The 12,220-nt window shown below is 40.1% G+C and overlaps 1 protein-coding gene across 1 annotated transcript in view; it reads left to right on the top strand.

Moving 5' to 3' along the window:
• agps (alkylglycerone phosphate synthase) overlaps positions 1-12,145 on the top strand; it is a 32,435-nt gene extending 20,290 nt beyond the window's left edge. The window contains 5 exon segments of the mRNA XM_030124694.1: positions 1,425-1,486; positions 2,999-3,088; positions 3,957-4,056; positions 4,367-4,424; positions 10,475-12,145. Coding sequence (XP_029980554.1) covers positions 1,425-1,486; positions 2,999-3,088; positions 3,957-4,056; positions 4,367-4,424; positions 10,475-10,596 — 432 coding nt within the window. The 3' untranslated portion in view covers positions 10,597-12,145.
• The last annotated feature ends 75 nt before the right edge of the window (positions 12,146-12,220 follow it).

Raw genomic sequence — 12,220 nt, forward strand, 5'->3', positions numbered from 1 at the left:
GTCCTGTCAAAGATAATCAGATGTGTAAAAACAAGCAGGAATATTCCTCTTTAACATGGCATGTGAAAGAAATGGGCTTTCTTAATGCAGGGTAGGGTTGTAGAGGATTTTTCCATTTTATTTTTTGCTGCAGAATCTTCTTATTTGTTTAACAATGGATACATGTATACAATAATGTAGATTTATTGTAGATGTAACAATATTTTACCCCCGAGTTTAACAAAAAAAAAATGCTAGAAATGGCTTCTGTGTATGTTAATGATCTGTACAGTGTCGCTTGCATTGAGCTTAGTCCATGACTGCAACTTTAGGTCAAAAAATGTATCATGAGACGTAAGGTTGATCAGTAGGGGTTTTTCTAAGGCTGATGCTGATTTTTTTTTTTTTAATTTGGTCAGCCAATGGCCGATATCTACAGCTGATTTTTGAGGCTCATATTAAAGGCTGACATATGTATTTTTTTTTTTAATTCACATTGACCTTAAAATACAATTGAAACACTCAGATAATTAAGATTTTTATTCAGCAATATAAATGAAGTTATTAATACATGTACACAGTACTCTTTTAACATTTATTGAACTTCAAGTGCTGCCCACATAGGAGTCTGATCAAATATCTTATAACATTTTTACTACTGATCAAATATCGGCTTTCAAAAAAGAATTAAGGCCAATATTGAAAAAAAAAAAATCAATATATCGGTCTGCCTCTAATGAGAAGTTGACTATTTCAACAGCAAGTTGAAGAATAGAATGACCCAACAGCTGAGTTTTTTGGGTATAAATGCATATTGCATGTCATTCCTGTTTTCTCTTCCTCTGCATTTCCTGTCCTTCTCCAACCGAGGGTCAATAGGCAGAGGGTGCTGTAAATTGTACAGGCTGTAAATCCTGTTGAGCAAATTTGTGATTCATGATATTGGGCTACATAAATAAAACTGACTTGACTTCACTTAACTCTCTACCATCACTGTCAGAGGTGAAAGAAGTGAAAATAAACTGGGAAAAAAAACAAAAAAACAAAGAGTTATATGAAAGAAATGACTAGATAATGCAGATCCAGCCAGTCATTACTGGAAAATGATCCCAACAGACTGATCCATACAGTGGTCTTGATCTCCCTGAAGGGGCCTATTACACGGCTATTTACTAAAGAAATCAATAACTGAGGAAAAATATTGATCTAAAATTGATTTTTTATTGCCTCTGGTAAATAACACAGTTTTAGATTCTAGGATTGTACCTCATGTATCAGACCAACAGTATGTTATACAAAAATAACAGACCTTCAAACTGATAATCCAACAAATGTTTGTAATATGTATTTTATACATTTGCAAGTGCAGTTTTCTGAAAGATGTAAACATGCTGAATCCTCAGTTTCTATACCAGCGTACTGATGCTACTGTGTATTCTGTACAGGACTTGGGGATGGACTACTATGTGATTGGAGAGTCCTTTGAAACCTCTGTGCCTTGGGACAGGTAAATACACCTATAAGAACTGTGTGTTTTTCTCTGTTAAATCTAAGTAGCTGTCTCCTCCCACTTAGTCACAAGAGAGCCCTTCGTCGTCTTCTTCCCTTCCTCCTCTTTTCTCCCCCTTTTAACATCTTTTTGTTCTTTACCTCTCTCTCTGACATTAACCTTCAACCCCCACATCAATAGAAGCTCGCTGTCTCAGCCTATAAACCCGCCTTTACGCACACACATACATACATACACACCCACTGAGCTCTGTTTGTGTGTTCTATGTGGGCAAACACAATATGATCTGCAGAATTATCTCGCTTTCACTTGTGGTGTGTTCTGCGTTTCCTACTTGTTCATCGTTTTTCACACATACACACAAACAGAGACAACAAACAACAGCACACACGGCTCCTTGTTGTGTAACACGCCTGACGGGAGGGACCAAGAGATCAGGCACTGAGGCGAGCATATGTGCCTGGCTCATTACCCATCCTCCTCCCCATCCTCCACACAACACACACCACTGCACATGCTCAGGACTGGCGGCCATTTCCACACCAATGGGAACCTCTCCCACAATGGTCTTTATGTTACTCACTGTCTCCTCCTCTTCTTTTATGACCTCATGGCTTTTTCTGAATTTTAATAATCTGTTCTACTAATTAAATCAGTTTAAATAACATTTGTTTCTGAGCATGATGTTTTTAATGGACAAATATGTGTATAGTACAACGTGGGCTCCTCCCTCAAAGCAAACCAAGGGCAAGTTGTTGTGACACCACCTTATAGGTAAAAGAAAAACAAAAATTAGCTTTGAAATAATGATTTTGTGAATTGAAATAAAAATTCAAGTAAAAAATATGAAAAAGTAAATGAAAAAGCAACAGTAATGAACAATGCTGAAATTGTATTGGGGTAAAATCAGCTTTGTGTTACTCTTTCATGATGTACAAGAATAAAATGGAGTTGCACAACATGGAGGGTTTGTAAATCAAGGTCTATAAATCAAGGCTTTTGTCATTTCCTCAAAAACTACATTTAACCTGGTAAACTAGCTAAAATTTAACTGAAAGACTAATAACAGTATTAATTAATGACAGTTTCAAAACTATGACAACTCTGGACACACGACAGTCTACTTTTGGTTCATCTGATATCAGTGTGTGTATGTTTCTCTTGTTTCCCGACTATGTTTTAGTTATTATATTTTTGGCTGTTATTTTAAAATATGCCTTTCCTTGTTCCCTGTAGATATCCCACTGTAATATTTTAAAACATGCCTTTCCTTGTTCCCTGTAGATATCTCACTATAATATTTTAAAACATACCTTTCCTTGTTCCCTGTAGACTATCCCCACTAAGACATGTATGTACGTGGAATGTTTTTTAATGGTATTTATGAATGTAGAATAGGTAGGAAGCCAAATGTCCTACAACGTGTGACAGTAAAATGAATCTTGACTATATTGTTTTTATTTCTAGTTCAGATCTGACATTTTTATCTCATTTTATCTTCATTTCCAGGGTTTTGGACATTTGTCGAAACGTAAAAGAGCGCATTATTCGAGAGTGCAAAGAGAGAGGAGTGCAGTTTCCGCCATTATCCACATGCAGGTAACGTCTGATGAATGCAGAATATACTTCACCATCTCCCAGTGCAAGTTCATGAAGTAACATTTAGATACTATAACATATAATCTTTTCAGTACCTAAAGCCACATAGACAGAAAAACAGAAAGACGGACATAAAGAGGGTCGCTTGACAGACGGCGAGCCAGTTGAGGAGCACCAGGCTGCTGCTCCCAGATTGCGGACAGATTAGGCCTCAGCCTGATTATGCTGCACCCATTCATTTCCCGGCTGCAGTCTGTCAAATGATTGATTTGTCCATTTAACCTCTAGAACAGTCAGTGTGCCAGGTGATGGGCCATGTCAAATGAACAAGGGCTGTGCACCCAGCTCCTCCACAGGGGGAAGGCCAGCACGAGTCCATGCACACTCAAGAAACACCACTTTTTGTCTTTACAAGAAAAAGGGTTCATGTTCTTGGTAAAATAAATCTACAAATTGCATTTTGTCGACATTTGTTGAGAAGCTTGTACCTTTTCTGAGTGTCCGTTGAGTCATCCTGTTAGCTGTGGTGCAAATGTGACTCAGGCGATTCCATAAAAGCATTTGATGGCCATTTAACGTCTGATAATGTAAAGTTATTAAAGGTGACAGTGCTTCTGCGCTGCCTCTGCTTTCTGGAAAACATGAATGAAATTGAGGTCAGAGGTTCACCGGCGAGAACGACAACCTCCCACTTACTTGGCTTGGCTTGCAAATACAAAAGAAAAATGCTTTTACTCTGTGAAAATGAAGCACAATTGTCGAACCATTCCTCTTTCATGCCTTTGAATGAGAATTTCATTAAAGGGATAGAGGAGCAATTAGAGCCAACTCATTTAGATGAAGTTTTGTTTGTTTTTGTTTCCTGCAGGGTGACTCAGACATATGATGCCGGAGCCTGTGTCTACTTTTATTTTGCCTTCAACTACAGAGGACTCAGCGATCCAGTTCATGTGTATGAACAGGTGGAGGTAAGTCCAGCTTTAGTCTAGTCTAGAGCATCAGTCCAGCTCCTGTGAACATCAGTTACATCTGCATCTGCTGTTTTTATATCGTTGTTTATCCTGTAAATGTATTTCTTTTTTGAAAAGCCCAACAAGGGATGGGAATTATGATTTGCCTAAATGCTATATACTCTGTGTGCAGAACATCAGATGTTCTATATGTGTGCTATGTTTCACTGCATTGTCCCAAATAAATAAATTAATTAATTAATGAAATTAATAACCTAATGGTCTTCAGAGTAAATGTCTGAGCATAGTTTTGTTTTTTATTACCCAGCATGCAGCTCGTGACGAGATCCTTGCCAACGGAGGGAGCTTGTCGCATCACCACGGAGGTACGTACACACACAAAAAAAAATCATACTAAAATGTTGTGTTTGTTTTTGGAGAAAGGACTGTTTAGTGCTGACCAACAATTTTTGGCATCATTATGATATGACCACGTGTGTTAAATGTGTTGCAAAAGCATCAAAATAATGATGAAAAGTCTTATTTGCAAACATCGTGTAATCACATTCATTATCCAAACAATCAGATGAAACCCCAGCTAGCTGTCCACTTCCTTAACTCGTGATTTGTGTGTGTGTCTAATGTGTCTATGCTTTTGAAGTCATAACTACATTACAAAATTGTGATAACAGCGCTATCACATTTTGTAGATTTTGCTCATATTGTGCTGGAGTAGTACAGCTGAATGATGTACACACAATTCACATGTAGCACCTAAAATTCATGCTATCTCAGAGCATGAGCATTTATTTTGCACCTAAATTGTAATTTATGAAGGGAGGTTGTGCTGATTGGGAAACCAGCATGGTGGGCTTTTTCAGCAAACATCTTTCATGCCTGTGAGCAGGAGGCCAATCGTGCTGTAAATGTGCATTTGGATGGAGATCTTTCATTGCTTCACATGTCCAAAACATCCGCCCGCAGCTCAGATGAATGGCTCTGACTTTGCTATTTGTTCATTTCAGCAGTGACCAAATGAAACGTGAGCAGAGGAGGGCGGCAGAACAACTCTCTGGGCCCCATCAGGGCTAACCGAAATGGCTGCCTTATCTATATTGCCATCCGCCTCGCTGTTTTCATACATCACTTCAGGCTATTCATCACACCTGTCAAAAACAGTATGCAGTGAATCAGCTGCGATATTAATCACAATTTTTCCTGAAGGCGGGGACGGGTTCAAATTAAAAGATTGCTAATAAAAGGAGGCGGTGGGCCAGGGTAAATGATGCCACCGTTATCGCCGGCTGTATACTGACCTCCAAACGGTGGCCTGGCCACCCCGAAGCTGCACGGGGAGGTGACGGGGGAGAGGAGGGGATATTGATGCAGCTCCCGCGTGCGAGGCCCACTCTGTAATGTGATTAATAACAGGGGGCTTGCTATCTCGGCGCAGACAGACCGGTTTGTCTGCCACAATCAGCGCTTGACAAATGGAGCTAGTTTCACTGGGTTTTGTGTATCAAACAAAACAGATGTAGTCAAGGATGGTGAGGTGGGAGGGCACCGGAGGAAATATACATTTGTGGCCCTGTATTTACAGCAGGTCAGTGTTGTGCTGCGTGGGCGTAGGTAAGGGAATCTGGGCGTGTTGAGTGCAGAACATAATACTCTGGTTCGGGGTGTGAACTACAGGGGAACCAGGGGAAGTTTGGGTCGTCTGAATAAGACATGAGAACCCCTCAAAACAAGATATATGAAATTCTGGAGCAGGGTCGCTACAGCATTAACAGTATGCTACTTTTGCCTGCCTTTCTGTATTCTGTATCATCCTTGATAGTGCGTACAATTGATATAATATTATTCATTTGATTAGAAAATTATTTTATTGCTACTGCCAAAATAAAATAATCGGTTATCTTTTACTGTCTTTAGTGACTATAGAACTTATTCTGAGCAATGGTCTGTCATACTGCTGTACAGACCATAGACATCCAACAGTGATCACAATTTAGAATTCAACCATAATGTGTAATAATTAATAAAACCTAAATAAGTGCTTTATGAAGGTACCTTTTCTGACCATATTTTCAGAAACACAAATTAAATTTCTGAAAATAGAATAAAATTACTACTACAAACAAAAAGCAAGTTTTTTCACCAGTTCTTACTATTCATATTCATATTCAGAGGAGCAAACATGAATAAAGCTAAATCAGGTGCTTTACAATGATGTCAGTTTTTGCAAAAGAAAAAAAAAGTGAGCCACATTATAGTTCACACACTCATGTGCTTACACCACCATGTCTTTGCTGCACTCCATGGTTTTAATCAGATTTATCACATTTTTAAAGGGATTCTGTTTAATTACTTGTTGCTGGTCATGAAAAACCAGCACACATGAGAGGTGTCCTCGTTAACTAGGTCACTAGTGTGGCAGCGGTGTGGAGTTGTTAAACATCCATCACAGGGAGAGTCATTTATCTATCAGCCCTGCACCGCGGCTTCTCGGCCGATACTCTGGCCCTGCCATATCACGGCAACGCAGGGCCTCCACCGCCGCCCGTCTTTCACGTCCCGGCCTCCATTTGTCACCGAAGCCCAGAGAGAGCGAGAGCAGCGTGTTAGAGGGGTGACGCTCAGCCAGGCCTCTGTAGTCTCTGTATGCGGGGGCCACTCGGGGGTGCCCACAATTCTTCACCTGACCTTGTGGCTTGCGGAGCTCCAACTCTGCCAACACACAGGTTGCTGCAGTCAGGAGATAGAAAAACGACCTGATTTAGAGAAGCCCCCCCCCCCTGCCATTTGTCCCAACTCTTCCCCTGGCTTTTCTGCACAAGAGAAATATCTTGTCATTTCTGAATAACTACCTGCACCTCTTTGCATGTCTCAGTGCACACACCAAGCCTGCCGAGATTGATTGCAATCGCAAGCAAAAAAGAAAGAATATGACAAGATAGATGTGTAATTATCACTGTGATGGAGGCAATGATGCAGTCCCAGCACCTTCTGTTTCTCTCTTTTTCCTGAGAGGAGGGCGGGATGGAGGTGGAACGGGGGGAAGGAGTGACAACGGGGAGGAGGAGCAGGAGCAGGAGGAGCGCAGGGTACTTCTTTAGTTATTGGGTAGCAGCTGATTGGTCCCTCTGTCACCATCTGGAGGTGTGTGCGGTATCGGAGTCCCTGGTGACCCCGCTGTCTGCCCTGTTTTGTCAGGAGACGGGCCTCACTAGCCTCACGCCTGATCCCCATCTGGGTTTCCTGGCTGGACTCTGATAACGTGGCGCTGTAATGCGGCAGGTCGGCCGCACCCCTCGCCGTGGCCTAATAACACGAGGGGGGTCTCCCCTGGTAGTGATGCAGACAGAGGCGTGTGCATGTCCACGGGGGAGCGGGAAGGGTAGGCGTGTGTGAACACTCCCATCATGCACTTTTCTATCTAATCTCAGGTGATTATGAGGTGTTTACCCATCAAGCCACACCGTTTTAGGTTACAGCGTTCCCAAACTGATCTGTGTTGTGTTTTTTTCTTTGAAGGTAACACGCCCAGATCTGGTGTGAGTTTCACAATCATGTTAGACTCAGTTTTCAACGTGTTATTAATTGTAACATCCGCCATACATATTTCATGTAGTTTGGTAAGATTAGAGCTAGTAATATTCAACAGAACTATTGTGAAAGTGTAAGAAAGGCCCCTTTCTTTCAGACTCCAGCGTAATAATTAAAATTTTCCAAAGATTTTGTCATAAACATTGACTTTTATAATATCCAGGGGTTAAATGTAACTTCATACTTATACTCTGGCACATTATGAACTATACCTCAGTACATAACAACAGTACTGAGAAACTTTGACTTTACTTAAGTATTTCCGCTTACCGGTCCTTTATACTTTTACATCTTAGAAGCAAATGTACGTCAGTCTTTGCTTTAGTGTCTTTTCAGATTACAGTTTTTCATCCTCCTCCCACACAGTGAAAACCACATATCTATAAATGTGATAATTGTGAATACTTGTCATAAACTGAAGGATTAAATTTTCCTTCATGCATTGAAAAAAAAATAATCCTCCTCCTTAAGATAAAGGCACAACAGTTTATTAGTAAGTAGCTCAAATGAGCTCAGCTTTAAAAACCTGCAGTAGAAAAAAGTAACACATGAATGTCTCAGTAAGATTTATCAACAAACAACATATACATTAATAGAACAATCACTATTTTACTCCATAATGACTAATAAATGTATACTTTTACTTGAGGGAAGTGTTGATCTTTTACTTGTAGAGGAATATTATGGCTTTTCTTAAGTAAACAGCTGAATTCTTACACCCAGAGGATGTTTGGCTTTTTGAAAATCATTTAAATTTATCTTTTGGTTTATTGATCCACAGAATTGTTATAGAAGTATCTATGTCAGGGGTGTCAACTCATTTTAGTTCAGGGGCCACATTCAGCTAAATTTGATCTGCAGTGGGCCGAACCAGTGAAATAATAACATAATAATATAAATAATGTCAACTCCAAACTGTCCTCTATGTTTTACAGAGAAAAAAGTAAATTACATGATGAAATTGTTTACATCTACAACTACCCTTTCAAACAAAGTGAATAACATGAACAACTGAAAAAAAAAAAATGTAATTTTAACAATATTATGCTTTAGTTTATCAGTTCCACATGTACATTATAACTTACAGATCTCTGTGGATTTACAAATACACCAAAAAAAAAAAAGGTAAAATTACACTTACTTCTTTTAAGACATTTCAGATTGTTCATAGTTCAGATTATTCACTTTTTTTTTTCTAAAATATAGTTTGTAAATGTAAATATTTTCATGCAATTTTGCTTTTTTTACACTACAACAAACAGAAAAATTCAGATATTCTGATATTATTATTATGATAGTATTTTACTGGTCTGACCCACTTTAGATTGAATTGGTCTGCATGTGGAACCTGAGTTAAAACTATTTTAATTCCATTGATTTTCAGTATCTTCAGTGTAACATTAACATTATTATGCTTTAGTTTATCATTTCCACATGTACATTGTAACTTCCAGATCACAGTGGATTTACAGATACACAAAATATTTAGTAAAAGGTGGAATATTATTAAAATTGCACTTCTCTTAAGACATTTCAGGTTGTATTTACAAAGAGAAAAATTTGAGATGTGAGTATTATAGTTTATTATGAGATTGAATTGGTCTTGAATATGGAACCTGAACTAAAATGATTGTTATATCTTCAGTGTAATTTTTTCATTTCACAAATTCATCCAGGGGCCGGACTGGACCCTTTGGCAGGCCGGATTTGGCCCCCGGGCCGGCATGTTTGACACTCCTGATCTATGCACTATTGAGTTAAATGATTATATCTGAAATTTCGCTTGCATAATTTTACAATGTTTTGAAAATGACTCCAAAAAACATAACACATCTCATTGGTGAAATAAACACACCTTTCCATTTTACAAATAACAGATAGAACTCTACTTTTTCAAGTCTTATTTCCAAAAAGAAAACAAACACATTTGAGCATATGGATCTTCCCTCTGTGGAGTGGTAGAGAAGCCTCAGTGGGGTTTCTGGGTTCTCAGCTGAGGTGCTGCTGCTCAGTCTTCTAGTGGTGGTGAAAAACCCTGTCAGTATCTACATTTTACTGCTTTGGTTTAGTTTCCTTTTACTTCTGAAGTTGACTATTCTCCACATGAGTTCAGGTCCTGAGGGAATAGTCTCAGTCCTCTGTGGAGCTTCTGTAGTCAGCAGACCTCTCGCCGGCTCCAGACTTGTGCTGAGAACCTGTCGGGTACAGACGCCGTGGAGTATGTCAGACCGGACAGCTGGTGAAGCAGTGGGCACCCACACCAGGCTCAGCGCCACAGCCGCTCAGCTCCTCAGGTTGGGGGGAGGGGAGGGGGTTTGGGGACGAGGAGCGTCTGAGAGCCAAAGTCCTGCTGACGGAGGATCACAGTTGGCTTTGACGTGGCTCGAGCCGTGTCCAGACCCTCGCAGGTCAACTGGAGGGGCTCGCTCATGTGCACGCCGAACCAACGGAAACGCAAACGCCCCGGTAACTCTGGGGGTGGGGGGGTATCGGAGGGGAGTGGTGACTCGCTCAGTGAGAGAAAAGAGTGAGGGAGCAGGGGACGGCCCGCTCCAGCCGGCCCCTCCTCTGGGAACACACAGAGCCTAATGAGTTTGATAGTCTGCTGAGCTCCATAAATCATGCCATGCAAAACATTTCTCCTCTCTGAATAAAAGCATTTATCACCCTCTGTTTATTCACTCACTCTCACAAGATTGATTGGCTCCCAGCAGCCTGCTGAGCAATCAGCCGTGCCGATTCCTCTATTTTTTCCCCTCGGTCTTCTTCTTCTTCTTCCTTGAGTTTATTTTTTATATTTATTTATTTTTTTCTGTCCTCTGTCATTCAGTGGGGAAACTTCGGAAGGAGTGGATGCGAGAGACCGTCTCCAGGGTGGGCATGGGGATGCTCAAGTCTGTCAAGGACTACGTGGACCCCGGGAACATCTTCGGCAACAGGAACCTCCTCTAATTTCCTGCTCTTGTCCATCTTTAACTCACCTCTTTTCTAATCACATCTCGTGCATTTGGATTAATAGATACTAAATGTGAATTTAAAATGGACAGAGATCTTGTCTTTTTCATCAAAGTGTCATTCGGTGCCATTTATCAATTCACCCAAACCTTTATTTTACATAATGCACTTAATATGCTGTAACAATCCTCATCATCTGCGTTGATGCTCATCTTTGCCGCCGTGTCATGGCCTCAGCTTGTTCAGATGATGATTTTTTTTTTTTTTTTTGCTCCGTCAGACTTTATCATGATTACCTAATAACACGCTAAGGCCACAATGCAACCTGATGTCACACAATTTTACTTTGATTTTTGTCATATTGTCTTATGTTTAATCAATTCCTAAACATCTTGCCAACATATTTTACTATATATCCCTCATTCATTGATTAGTCGTTACTTTCCTATTGTGTGTGTGGCACTTCTTTAGTGGTAAGTTCTTGATGAATGCGCTTTCTAAAGCTCTGTGCCTTTCTGAAGCTTTGTCTGCCTTTCCCTTGTTCCACACACTCCACTTGTCCCCACATTAGTTCATTATGTTATTTGTGTCGCCTTTTTCATGTCTGGGTCCACTTTCATTGTACTGACCTATTGCCATAAGAGACTTTTTCTGGACTCTAAATGTGTGTGTGATAAACTGGTCTTACTGAAGCCCCCCCTCTGCCCCAAAGTATGATTACAAAGAAACATTTTCCATGTGTGTGCTTAGTTTTTTGTACTGAAAGCGTTTACCTTGCATGGTTTGTTACTGACAAAGTGAAGTTGGAAAAAAAAGCCATTGCGTTTCGATCATGCCTGCTTCGATGTGACTGCATTCGCAAAGGCCTCTGGATCCCGGTGCTCACGTTGTACCAAAGACTCAACGCATCGCCTTTTTCTTCATCATCATTCATACATATCATTTAGACAGAATTCACCCATGAGTTTCACTGTAACCTTCACTCATTTTTAATCTGCATATGCAAAGATAAACCCCTCTGAGATCTGTTAAATGTAGATATTTGTGACTGTTACATGTGCTAAACTTTCTATAAAACAGAACTACATGTTATTTTCAAGATGTATTTAATTATTCTTGCTACATTTAATTGGTGTTTCCCAATTTCCCAGCTCCTCAGATGGTTTTTCCCTCTGGTGTCTGTGCTGTGTGAAGGTTGTTGGATCAGATGCTTGTGAACTAGAGCGAGTTTGAAACATGTTTTGACTTAAAGACAGTTTTTTTCACTAATACTGAACTTATTTTCCTTCCGATCTGTGCTTCAGATTCATTTCTCTCGTGGACCATCGTGTTCTTTTAATCCATACTGTCCCCCCTTCCTTAAATGAAAGGCCTGGTTCTGGAGTTGCCACCTGACCCGGCCTTTATCTGAATGGTTTCTTACCCTCGTGTCAAACATGAATGTTACTGATGTACCCTTTTGTTATTTTCCACTTCTCTGAACAACATAGTAACATCCGAGTACATTTTGTCAACGCTGTTTGTGCAATAAATTGAACTAAAACACCTAGTTGTTGTTGTTTTTTTTTTTTCTCCCCTCTCTCCTCCCTCTGTGCTTTCATTTCTAATTCAGCTCTTCAGC

The sequence above is a fragment of the Sphaeramia orbicularis genome, chromosome 21 (assembly GCF_902148855.1).
Source record: "Sphaeramia orbicularis chromosome 21, fSphaOr1.1, whole genome shotgun sequence".
NCBI classification, from domain to species: Eukaryota; Metazoa; Chordata; class Actinopteri; order Kurtiformes; family Apogonidae; genus Sphaeramia; species Sphaeramia orbicularis.